The following is a 13,654-nucleotide window of genomic DNA, read 5'->3' as shown; positions in this document are numbered from 1 at the left end:
TTGTGAAGAATGGAAGCTTTGCAGAGACACTGAGCTAGCTCTGACACTGCTAATTCAAACCAGACATAGTTCTGGCATGACTGTATTTCTCCAGGGACTCCCTTCATCGTGCTTCACTATGCTAAATAGTTTTGTTGTTGTTTAAAGGCAGTTAGGAAACAAAAATGTTACTGCTTTGCTTCAGTCTCACAATTTTCATAACACTGCAGTTTTGATTACAGAGTCTAATACTATATTGGACTCAATTTCTTGTAGTTTAATTAACATGCAGTTTTACCAAATTTAACACTATTGAGTGAATACTGAATCTCTCAGCCTTTGAGACAAGTGGACAGAATGTTATTCAAATTGCCATTTTCAAAAGAAAAACCAGCAGACTCACGTATCTCATAAGACTATTAGGAGAAAGAGAAAAATCAAGTTGGGCTGCAAAAGAACCTCAACTCTTTCTTTTTACTGAAGTTTCATAATTCCACAGAATTTTGTATAAATACAGCATCCCAAACATTTAAGGTTTTCCTAAGGTGATTCAGAAATGATAATAATGAGGAACAACGGTTAGAAACAAATCTAGTGTTAGACACTCCTAAATTGTATTTATTTTTTACATGTTTTTCCCTCTCTCCCCCCAAAATAGCTTTTCTTAAAACTTGGAATTCCAAGAGAAACAAGAAGGAGCTAGAAAATTATAATTCTTTAAGATAATGAACTTCCTGTTGAGAATTTATGTGTATATATATTTATACACACACACACACATTTATATATATACACACATGCATATAAAAACTAGAAGGTCAGCACAAAAAAGTAAATTTGTTAGTTGGCCAGAAGTATCTCCCATCCCAGAACAGGCAACATATTATAATAATTTACTTACAATTAACCAGTTAATTGAAAATGTCCAAACAAATCACTGAAGAATGCAGGGTAATTGTGAACTGAGTCATCATTGGAGTAAGTTTATGGTACTCTCTGCAGCAAAATGGTTATTTCAATAAACCACATTGTTAACATTACCTAACCCAAAACTGCCATATAGGTATGATTACAACGATTATTCATACAGCACTTTCTGTCCTTAATTCAGACAGAGGAGCTGCATCTGTACAGGGAAAGAAATCAGATTTTTAATAAGCAGAAAATAAATTGCTTACCTCTTGGTATCTAGCAACTCCACCATTAACTGCTGCATCAATGACCCCGTTTAGACACATTGTGAGAGGGTTAATGTTCTGCATCTGTCGAGTTTGACACTGACTAATCAGTGTTCTTAACTGCTGATTCTTATTTTCTAAAACTTCAATAGCATTCTCAAGGGGACTCATTTCCACCTGAAACATGAGTGAGAGGCATTGCAAACAACTTAATCTTCAGCTGAAAGATGAAACATTTTGCAGGTAGTTGTTGATTTCTTAACATAAACAATATTATTCTATGTCCTAGAGTAGTTTGACAGAAAAAATACTTATCAGCTGGGGGAAAGATTTGATTTTATCATGTAATCAATGATCAAAATAAACAACTGGTACTCTTTTGTAGATTCATTATCTGACCTTGAGAGATGACCCAGCCCTTGCTGCAAAACATTAACATACTTTCAGCCAGTAGTGGAACTCTTAGAACTCAGGATTAAACCATCCTTGGTAATTACCAAAAACAGGCTTGGTGTCAGGGAGCTTAATCAGATGCAGGGTACAGAGCAGAGCTGAAGTATTGGTGAGCTAGTTTCCCCATCCAAAGTGAAGTCACCAATGAGACTTTATATACTTTCAGCCAGTAGTGGAACTCTTAGAACTCAGGATTAAACCATCCTTGGTAATTACCAAAAACAGGCTTGGTGTCAGGGAGCTTAATCAGTTTCAGGGTACAGAGCAGAGCTGAAGTATTGGTGAGCTAGTTTCCCCATCCAAAGTGAAGTCACCAGTGAGACTTTACAGATCAGGAATTTGAATGTAAGCTTTGAGCTAAAATGATGATCAAGTTATAGTCAAAGGCAGCCTTGAGCAGGATGCGCCTCTCAGCTCTCAAGGGTGGGGAAGTTCCTTCAACAGGTAATGTAAATTGCCAGAAAAACCAAATGCTGATTGTTGGGAAGAGTACAGGCTTGCAGCTGCCTATAATTTACCAAAATATACAAGCGCAAATTTGAGTCATGACCTCATACGTGCCCAGGAAAAATTATTACAGTTTACTTTTGGAAATGGTGACTGTAATGGTAAAATGGTTGTAAACTGAATGTCTTCATATCAGTGATCATACTAGCCTAGTAAAGACTCAGCAGGAGTCAACTAACAAAATTTCTCATGTCACACACATTTTGATTTTACTAAACTCCACCTTTGGTTTTCTACAGGAGAATGTCAAGATGGTGACATTTTCCTGCTATTATAAAAGAAAAACTCAGCAGAGTTTTAGAGAAAATCAATTGTACTATGGTATCCTTATATTTAATGGCATTATTCTAAGACTATCTTTGACAAGAAGGAACAGAGCTACAGATGCTATGTATACTCCAGGGCTCAGCAATTGACCAATTATTTAGAGATCTTTATAGGAGGAGCAGTCCTCCAAATATATCTAGAATCTATTTAAGGATTTTTTAAGTAATAGAACAAGCAATGAAGAAATTTCAGTGTGTCAATAACAGACTGGTACATTTGCTGAATTTTAAGGAAGTAATTTACTGACATTAAATGTTTCCTTTGGGTGTCCATTATTGTTCTCAACTTCTTTTTCCTCAGCTGTTTAAATAAATCCTAAGGGTGGTTCTTAATACTAATTTTCAAGAGAAGAGAAATCACACAACTCGATATACTTTGTAAATAATTTTGTTGTAGACACCTTGAGACCTTGGTCAAAGAAATTACATACATGTAATAAATCTTAAAGCAATTCATCGAATAACAGATGATTAAGGAAGTAAACCAAGCCACAGTAAGTATTGACATGAGTCTCATACTCACCACTTCACGTTTTTCTACTTCAAACCATCGAGATATTCCGGGTAAACTCTGCACCAAGATCAGTGTGGTTCTCTCCACCCAGAGACTCTAAAATATATAAAAGAAATTTATTTCCCTATTTGACTCTGTATCTTCCTTGATTATTAGCAGTTTCTTTTATGAACACCTTCACTAAAGGAACAGTATACATTAAAAAAAAATACTAACATCCAAATTCCTACTGAAAGGTCTATCCCATAAATCAACAGCACTCACTTTTCTCCTTTCTAGGTCTTACTACTAAGCAGTAATTTCTGCTGATTTTTCACTCTTAAATTTTATTATATGTTGTCCACAAACCTCCATTAGTCACTCACAACTGCATTGGTATTTGACTTTTTTTTCTGATCTAACATCTAAGAAGAACCACAGTTCTGAAGCAGAATAACTTACAGAGCAGAGAGCATGATCAGGTCTCCTTTGTGAAGCCCTATTCAAGATTCCAGAATGCATAGCTGATGGGTACTCAAATATCCTACTGGTAAACACTTTGTGCAAGAGGTTTGTAAAATGACAAATCAACATACAGGATGGAGCTTACACAAAATATATATGTAAGCTGTACAGTTAAAACAAAGCTCAAACATACATCAGAAGACAACAGTGACTCAATTTCACTAATTTATTATCCTTACAGTTTTTTCTTCTAAATTTATAACAAAATTATTATGGGATAACTCTTTTTGTCTGTCTGAATACCAGAATATATTCAGCATCAGGATGTGCTTCTAGTGGTAAGAATTAAAATTACACCAAAAGATGAGTTTTCACTGTGACATTTTTAGTAGAAGGAACAGAAGGGATTTACCTATCAGGGAAGGAACTATTGCTTTTCCCTGAGACTATCTCTAAGTTCAGAGGTAGTTTTTAGTCTTGATATCACAGGAACAGATCATTATGCTGCAGTACAGTCAAAACTGTCTCTTTCTTGCTCTAGAAGGAGATAGCTTTAGGCAATCCTATCCATATCCTAGACTACCTCCTTAAAATTGTTTTTCCATCTGCCTAAGAAACTTTTCTGAGACTGCTCTGTCCAGTTCTGCCTTCTATACATCAGGATGAAAAAAAAAAAATTTTTTTTCAATTTTAGTCACATATACAGCAAGACCTCTGCATCTCCCATATATTTTTGATACTATTTTATTAAAAATAAGAAGGGAAATAGTCAAACCTGAGATACCATCTGCTCTAGAGAATTTGATGTACCACACTCAGCTGAATAATACAAATGCAGATAATATTTCAATAAGACAGCTTTTCTTGATGTTACAAACAAATCCATAGGTTCAATAGATCAGGAAAGGGCATGATACTTTACCTTGAATTCATTTTCCTTGTCCTTGGTCCCTTTGTGAAATGGTCTGTCATATCGGAATCGCCAGATGTGATTTACTTTGTAAAAGCTCTTGATATTATCAGGAATGCCATCTCTCTGCAAAACTTCCTGGTTTTCTGGAATTGGTGTCACTGCATAAATCTGCAAATCTATATGTAAAGTGTTAAGGCTATCCCACTTTATTCAAATTAGCAAAGCATATTGACTCCTGAAGCTTCTTTTACAGAAGAAAAATTCTTTAAAAAGCGTGCCTCATGAAATGCTTTTATACTGTTAATGGTTTGGGAAAGGAACCAGAGAGATTTTTTTGATTGTTTGAGATTTCTTTGTACTGTTTTGTTGAAAATTTCATCCTTATTTTTGAAATAGAGCTACTTACATGAAATAGAACAAAAAGTAAAGGGATTTAATTGAATATATTCTTACATAATATGTCATGCCATACTAACATAATGTTGTATTATAAGAAGTTAAATTACTGTACCTTGAACTGCTACACCATTATCACAGTGGTGATAGTTCTATAGGTATTTTTAGCTAAAGAAATAATGTCAATAACATGTCAAGGAATTCTTAAATAGAACCAAAATTACACAAGGACTTTCTAAACATAATAGAGTGAACTGGGACAAAATGCAGGAAAATTCTCACCTACCATTAATTTCAGCGGAGGCACCATGTGATCGAAATTGGCTATAGGTGTACCTACATTTTTTAAAAGCATAGAAAATGTAAGTGCAGAGTATGGCTTTGTGATTATGTGGATACACTGTGCTTCTGCCTGAAAGATGGTCTCATCTGGCTGATTAGCATGTTGCATAGCAATGGCATGTGGGAACTCATTCAACATTCGCTGCTGGAAGGCCTCCAGCCTTTCATAGTCATGTCCTCGGCAAACAAATTCCTTATTCTGAGAGGAATAAGAAAACAAAAAGCAAAATCAAGTTGCATGAAAATAACTGGGATCCAAAGACACGCACTTAAATATAGATTTTCCAGACAACTTTTCTATAATTTAAAGAAGGGGGATAAAAAGAAACCAAAGGCAAGAATAAAAATAAGGAACATAGAAAGAACAGGTTACTTAGAAGAAGGACATTTTATCATATAAATTATGTTTTATTCAAAAGTCTACAAAAATGTAGTCATTACACTTCAAAATTTAATAAAAATCTGAAGGGAAAAATTTTTCTTAGTGGATCAAAGTATGCAATTAACATGATATATCAGACTGTATAAAATACGTAACAGAAATATAACCCAACAAACAGTTAAGACAATGAAATGGGTTCGAAGTCAATTCCATGAGGAACTAAGAAACTTTGTTTTGATGTTATATAATTCTGAACAAAAACATTGCATAAGAAAATTATAAAGGCATTCAATTTGCCTTTCTCTGTAAATGTTGATCAATTATCAGCCTGGAAAATTAAAATGATTCAGTTTTTACAACACAAAGTAAAAGAATGCTCTTGGCATTGAATTCTGAGAATCGAGACTTTCATGGGAATTGCTACAAAAAAACCCCTGTAACAGTATTATTGTTCAACTACAAATTAAAATGTGAAAGCTTTATTATGAAGTTTAGTCTTTATTTCTTCTAAAGCAAACACAGCCAGATTTACAAACTGCTTTGCCATAAAAAATTTAAATCAAATTTATTACGTCCGTCCTTGCTGGTGTTGCAAGCATAAATATGTACTGTGTATATTTAACTAGAAAAATTCATATGAAGATGCATGAGCAGTGAAAGACCTAAGGTTTGAAAGCACTGCACTATTGTGCAACTCTTTCCATTACTTTACTCCATCAGTTAAACTCTTTCTGATTAATATTTTCAAATTGGTTTATACAGAAGTTATATTCAGATGAATATTGGGTAATCTCAAGAACTATCGTCCCATCAGACTCTTTTTGAGCATTACTTTTAAAAGCGAGAGTTTCATGCTATATTTACCAGTTAGAAAGAGTCTTTTTCCCTGCCACTAAGACAAAGACAAATCAGGCTTTCGAGGCCTCCACCACATAGGAGGCTCCTTCATCACTTATTTTAATTACCACAGGAAGGAGAACTTGGATTATGATTGCAGCTGCCCCATGAATATGATTCATTCTGTCCTCTTCCCAAGGTGACAGTCAATGCAGCTAAACTACTGCAGTGGAAGAGGGGAGCAGCATAAACACCACTAACATTTTCGGGCACTTCAGTAACTTCAGAAATCCAGATTATTGATCAAGAGTAACAACCTTATTATTTGTTAGCTTTAGTACATTAATAATCAATGAAATTCAGAAAGTGGAATTTCTAAGCCATTAAAAAAAAGGAAACTTGGGAATGTAATTGCTTAAATGCTAAATTGCTGATTATCCCACCACCAATGGATACTACTACTGACAGCCCTTCCCTGAGTACCCACCAGCAGGAACAGAACAGGAGAAAGGGAGCAAACTACCATGAACCATTGGCCTATGGAACAGTGTAGGTGCACAGTTTCCAACATAAACATGAATATTGTGTTTCTGTGGGACTCCAGAAGCCTAGAATTTGTCTTTTCATTAGTCAGGACTTTTTCTTAACCATGAAACATGAAGGTAAAGAATTTCTCACAGGATATGAACTTGTATATGGTATGAACAAATTTTAACAGAGTGAAAGTGATTATGAATGACAGCATTGCTCTATTCTGTTTATTTTCATTTCACTTACCCTCAGGAAGAATGGGAACTTTTTCCCATAGAAACCAACTCTGAAAAATTCTGGCTCCAAGCGCTGTTGGTCCATAATTTTGTCATAGAGAGATGCTTCCATCATCTGTGTGAGATTGAGAAGAAACGCAATTAGTCTTTTTTGAAAGTGTATTTTTACCATAAGCTGTCACAAAAGGGAGTGTCTTTCACCTCTGGGGTAACAGAATTGCAATAAATCTCTGAGCAACAACTAGGACATCCAGAAGTTTCTGAATGCATCAGATTAAGTAATTATACCTCTTAGGGATCTGAAATTTTCCAAGAATTAAGAAATAAATCCTTTAAAATATGAAGTACCGATATTAAAGTGGTAAAATAGAAAGACAGTTTGAAACATATGACCCAGTAATCTGCTAATCACCCAAACACAGGGTAGTAATGTGGTCAGTTAAATCAGCAAAGTCTGATTTCCATATTCAAGGCAGTTGTGTCCAAATCACATCATATTCCAATGATTTAAGCATCAAACATGAGGTCCTTTAGAATGTCCCAATAGCAATTAGCACAATTTTTGATAAATACATCTGGTTTTTATTTCACTCATAACACTGACACAAGGGGATCTTAATGCCAAAGTTCCCTTTTTCTGATGATATTTTCAGCAAAGTTTTCAGGACTGTGGAAAAAGCCAAACACAGTCTTAACCCTATTTTGGGTAACACAGGCAGCTATTTAGTATGCATATGATATCAATAGCTGCCTAATTATACTGCTATAAGAAATCCCCACACCTCCGTTTTTGGATTAACATTGGTGGCACAGATACAGCAAAAGAATATTTCAAACACAAAACACATTCAGTACAATTAATTAAACATGCATAAACTAATCATTTTATTCACATGATGATAGTCTCTTTGCTTTTGCTTATAGGATTCTGCCATTGACATATCAAAATCTATATGGAATAAGCAGATAACAGAGAGTCCTGCCACATTGCATAATTTTGCATAATGTTGTTAAGCAGCTCTGAATTAAAGGGACTTCACTCAGTCCTAGCAGCAAGCATCCTACATGTACAGGAAATTTAAAAGGCGAGTTGTAATACAAAATTGAATCCATCAGAAGCAGGTAAGAAAAGAAGACTCAATAATTTTTAAAATCCACTATCTGAATAAATGAGAAACAATGTTTAGAGTTCTAAAATTAAAGAAACAATAAGACTGTACCAAGAAAGATTCATTTTACTATGTAATATTAAACAGACAATATTTTTAAGCAGAAAATGAAAAAAAAAAAGTAAAGCAGTGCATTGCCTGTGTCTTTGCTTGCAATTACAATTGCAAAGACATGCTGCTGCTCCTAGTGAAGGACTGCACACAGCACATTTCCTGGCTAAACTGTAGGGAACTAATGAAAGTGAGTTTGTAGTGTTATTTTTCTGCATAAGCATGCACACAAAAAGGATGCAGTACAGGTAAAAATATTGTAAGAACATTAATTTTATAATAAAATAAAGTAACCTGATTTAGTGGAAGGTGTCTAGCAGCGGGGTTGGAACTAGATAATCTTTAATGCTTCCAACCCAAACTGATCTGTGAAGATAGGATTTTCTCATTTTTCTTTAAAAAGCTCACACTCCTTTTGTAGAATCCTTATTGTAGAAAAAAACCCTCAGGGTAAAAAATAAAAGTGAAAACCAAACCTAAGGACCATTATGTGGGAAATTTAATTTCCTCAGTAATATTTTATAACCTAAATTAAAAAGCATTTGGATTCCTGATTGATGAAAAGTATTCAAGTACATTACCCTCATCTTGCTGAGGTTTCTGTAGTCATAGTAGCTCTCATATTGTTCTGCAATTTTCCTGCATAAGATAATGCCATTTTCCCAACACTGCAAGCAAATAAAAGGTGTTCAGTAATTCAAAGCAACTGTTTGACAATTTGTGATTTATTAGTGGTCTGTTCTATCTATACTAAATCTTGTTGTTACTGAAAATATTTGAACACACTGTCCACTAAACATGCTGATAGCTTCTGAGTAATACTGATGAATTCTTTGAAGAATTAAAAATATATTTAGAGACTTATTTAATAATTATTCTTTTTGCACCATGCACAAAATGTAAGTCATTGCAACAGCGATGGACAACTCTTCACACTACATGAGATGGATTCAACACAGTATGATTTTTACATTTTAAAACTGTACTTTTAATAAATCAAGCTTAATTTTTTTGAGGTTGCACTCTATTTCATTGCACTATGTAAGGTAAACTATATAATATAATTATAATATAACTATATAATATGTTTGAAAAACATGATGATCAACATCCATTTGATTACATTTATGAGGCTTACATGGATTTTACACTAGCTACACAAAATTGTAATGCATTGCTTGTCCGTAAGATGAATCAGAGCACTACATGTATATAAAATTTTAGACTGCAGGATAATTACATTTACTTAATTCAGAATAGGCATTTGCAGTAACAACAAGGAACTGTGATCTCCCAAAACAAATTTTTAGTTTTTAAGAGATACAACAGGTGTAACATAGTCTTTACATGAAGGTGCAAACATGGTCTTTACAACCCTTGCTTTGTCACTAAGTGAACTTCATTAGCTTTATAAAGCTCCTTCTCACCACCTTTAAAATGAGGAAAAATGATACCACCTTTTATAAAGTGCTTTGACAGTTACAAAGCCAACTGCTATGCATGTGAAAATTATTCTCATATGTAAGTGGGGGATTTCTAGGATACCACCACAGGATTAGAAGAAATGTACTGCATCACTAAGTTACTGCTTAATCAAGGACAAATACTTCACCTCAATACAAGAAAAGAGAGCAACCCTGGAAGCAATATCCCAGATCCACTGAGTAAAACAGGACTATTTTACCTTTCCCCTATCAAAGTTTTGAATGATGGTCAGATGGAGACACTCCTTACGCTGCCACTCTGTTTGCATGGGGTAGTTGAGAAACTCCCTGAGCGGCCGATCCGACCACTCCAGCAGCTCGTCGTACAGCAGCAGCGTGTAGGCAGCCTCTGCAAGGCAAATTACAGCATGGCACTCAACTCCAAACACATAAATCAGACAAGCAAAGCACACAGAGATGTGAATGCGTTTCTTGAAAGGCACCTTTCTAATGGGTAATTGATTTATTTTGAGTATTAGGCAGATGGTAGTGGTGGTTTGGACAGAGTTACTATTACAGCTATAACAAAAATAGCTTAAAAAATTTTCACACACTATTTAAAGTGGAGTCACTGGGACACTTCTCCTGGAGTCTGAAAATACAAAGGAGACAGAAATTAAGTAACCATTTCCTGCTTAGCCCCAGTCTTCCTTACTGCTAAGGAGAAACCCTCAATGACTCTGCTGTCTGAAAAAAGGAACAAGGACTGGAGGATGAGGAACATCAGCAGTGAAAGAGGAAAGACAACAAGACTGTGACACAGTCCAAAAGAGAGGGCTGGGAGGAAAACAGGGAGGCAGATGTGTGCTTAATAGAATCCACTCCTTCCACAGAGAAATAAATTCCTGATAGCTGAGCCTTACCAGCTGGCCATAACAAGCAATTCAGAAGTGCAATGTTTTTCTCTTTTTAATTTTTAAAATTTTATTTAGTTTTTGGTTTGGCAGGAATCAAACCAGTTGTTGGTCTCTACTCAGTGAGCGGTGTAGTAATCTTTATATTAATCAGTATAAATGATCTGGGAATATAAATTTTTTTTTTTTTACTTTGATTTCAGGAATTCCTGAAATCCCACTAATACAATATAAAATTAATCTTTTTATTGTAAAGTCAGACTTCGGCAAATTTCAAAACACCAGAATTACTACTGGGTACAACAACTCAATTTGGCTAACTGAGCATATGTATTATTGATTTCCAAGCTAATATTCACGGTTTTTGTTGCCACTCACAGGACCACTTTGCATGACTGAGTCAGCAGAAAAATGGGCTGTGTTCTGGAGATGTACTTCATTGGAGAACGTTCCCTACTGGACTTATTTTATTGCAGATTTTATAGGTTGTACATAAGGCAAAAAAATAACAATAACGTACTAAAGTACTTTTTGTTCCAAGCTAAGACAAATAACCATATTCTACTTCTGCCTCTGCCATATGAGCTCCAGTAAGACAGGCAACTTAAGCCAAATTTTACAGTATTTTTTCTAACAGTAGTGTTCCTCTGCACATCCAACTAAGATACTGCGGATGAAAAAACATCACTGCAGCAGATATTTGTGTGAGAGAGTGCCTTGAACCCAGTGTTGCAAAATGCTAAGTGTGGTGCAAACTGGTGCTGTGCTGTGACACACCCATGCAAAGAAAACCAGCTCGGGTTCCACAGACAGCCTTAAGCCTGGCATCACACTTAGCAGCTCTCAGGCTGCTTCACTGGTAACCACCTTTGGCATAGTTTCAAGCTACATTTTTGTACTCAAGACATGAAGCACATCTATATGACAGTTTTAAAAATCCATGAAGCTGATAATAAATTATTCAAAATCATAAGGAAGCAAAAGATAGCAGAACATAAGTATTTGCTCAGGATAGCTCATTGTGACCTTTCCTTGGTCTCTAAACTTGGCATCTAAGACCTTAAGAAAATTTTGTCTGCCATAACAATGTAGTTTTCTTAAATGATAATAAAATTATACAGAAGGTTTCTAAAATAAGAATGACCATACTGGATTAAAAGTCTGAAGGGTTCCTCCACCCAGCATCCTATGTCTGGCAGTGGGCAACACAACAAATAAAATACTAGTACATCAGGGAGAGGTCTGACTTGCATCAAAGCACTAAGAGATAAATAGGGTTGACTCATGATGTGGAAAATTCAATTTATACAGGAAATATTCAAAGCACTAGATATTTCTAAGGTTGATAGGTAAAAAGTCTCATTACAGATCTCAGGTGACTGAGGGGACACAAGGAATCAGTGCATTCATGTGATTCAGCCTCAAGAGAGGTATAGTTAAAGCTGTAACTGAGTGCTTTGTAAATAAAGATTTGAAGCAATGCTTTGTATAAAAATGACTTCTTTTTTAACAGAGCATTTTTAGAAACAGTCCAGTAAATCATACTACAGAAATGAGAGAAAAACCATTTCATCCCTATGTTGCAGCATTAGCAAACTAATGTAGGAATGCTGCTGAAGTATCAGACTTATTTTCCTAATCCCAAATTCTCTAGACCAGCTGATTTACAAAAATCTGTATTCTCTCTCATAAGGCAAGGCAATGGACTACACAAGTCTGTTTTCTAATTATGGGCGTGCGACAAGTCTTATTAAGGCTCTCCCAGCAAAATATTAAAAAAAAAAAAAAAGGAAGCAGCGAAAAGCAAAATCTACCACAGTAAAGAGCACAAAAACCACAGATTGATAATAAAAACATAGGAAATAGAACAAAGTCCTAGAAATAAATTTTGAACAAAATACTGTTTAAAAGCAAAACAATTAAAAAAATTAGGTTCATATCACAGTTGAAGATAAACTGGACACATAATAGTACCCACTGCATAAAGGGAACTCAACACTGCTCAAAGAATTACTAAGATCTACTACGCAAAATAATAGCTTGATAGCCAGGTGTGGCAAAGAGACTTCTTGATAATAAAAATTCTCTTGTGATTCACTATTGCCAGGTCATGTGAGAAAACTAAAATCTCTCCTTAACATATTCTGCCATCTAATCCACATTTAAATCCAGGAACTGCAAAGGGAGTGTGGAAATTCCAAGTGAACAATCTTTCTTATGGATAGCAGAAAAGCATAAGGAAAGTTGCTGTGACACCAGGTACCTGTAAGCTGTTTACTGGAGACCCCCAGCCAACTAACCTGCTTCTAAGAAGAATCAAAATCTAGAAATTTTGAACATATGCTATTGCAAACACTGGGCAAAAGATGGAGATATTACAGGGCCAGTAAAATATTCTGGCAAAGGTAAGTGTGATTTAAAAGGATATTGATTTTATCTTCTCCAGCACCTACTGATGGCACGTAGTTCCCCACATGAAGGGCGTGTTTAGCTGTATAAACAACAGCCATGCACAATATCTTCTTATTTCTTCATGGAAAAGAACCATCTCTTGTAAAAGAACCATCATGTAAAACCACCCGTAGCACAAAATTAGAGAAATCTTGGACAATAGTACTGCAAATTGGTATGTGAAGATTTAGAAAGACATCATGAAATTCCAATACTTGTCACAGGTTTTAGGGCCTCTACCTCATCATGAGTAGGTGATATGGATCTTCCTTTCTTTTATTTCTTTTTACAAACCAAAAATGAGGTTCTGAAGCACAGCTGTGTGACAGCACTTCACCAAACAGATAGCCAGGAGCATTACAAAAAAATGTATGGACTCAGATACCACTAAAGGAACTCATAAAAACTTCTTCCAAACTTTACTCCTTTTGGGTGAAAAATGACCATATCACACATTTATTGCTCGTGAGTATCAACAGAAGAAATTTACATTTACAATGTCTCAGCAAATAATAGTGCTGTGGGGCTGAAAAAGAAGCAGTATTTTGAGACATCAATTAGGCAATGAAACTCATCTGTTTCCTGGGTTGTTATGTTCTGCACTGAA

General features: G+C 35.2%; 1 protein-coding gene across 4 annotated transcripts in view; it reads right to left on the bottom strand.

The window, feature by feature from the left end:
* DOCK4 (dedicator of cytokinesis 4) overlaps positions 1-13,654 on the bottom strand; it is a 223,314-nt gene that overhangs the window by 17,242 nt on the left and 192,418 nt on the right. For all 4 annotated transcript variants that reach the window (XM_039726790.1, XM_039726792.1, XM_039726791.1 and 1 more), the window contains 7 exons: positions 9,943-10,091; positions 8,840-8,926; positions 7,049-7,153; positions 5,110-5,251; positions 4,324-4,490; positions 2,967-3,053; positions 1,158-1,334 (listed from right to left, as the gene is read on the bottom strand). In XM_039726790.1, coding sequence (XP_039582724.1) covers positions 1,158-1,334; positions 2,967-3,053; positions 4,324-4,490; positions 5,110-5,251; positions 7,049-7,153; positions 8,840-8,926; positions 9,943-10,091 — 914 coding nt within the window. The remainder of the gene's footprint in view (positions 1-1,157; positions 1,335-2,966; positions 3,054-4,323; positions 4,491-5,109; positions 5,252-7,048; positions 7,154-8,839; positions 8,927-9,942; positions 10,092-13,654) is intronic.

This window comes from Passer montanus, unplaced genomic scaffold (assembly GCF_014805655.1).
Source record: "Passer montanus isolate IOZ18808 unplaced genomic scaffold, ASM1480565v1 scaffold6, whole genome shotgun sequence".
Taxonomy (NCBI): Eukaryota; Metazoa; Chordata; class Aves; order Passeriformes; family Passeridae; genus Passer; species Passer montanus.
This window is presented reverse-complemented; position numbering and strand designations above follow the sequence as displayed.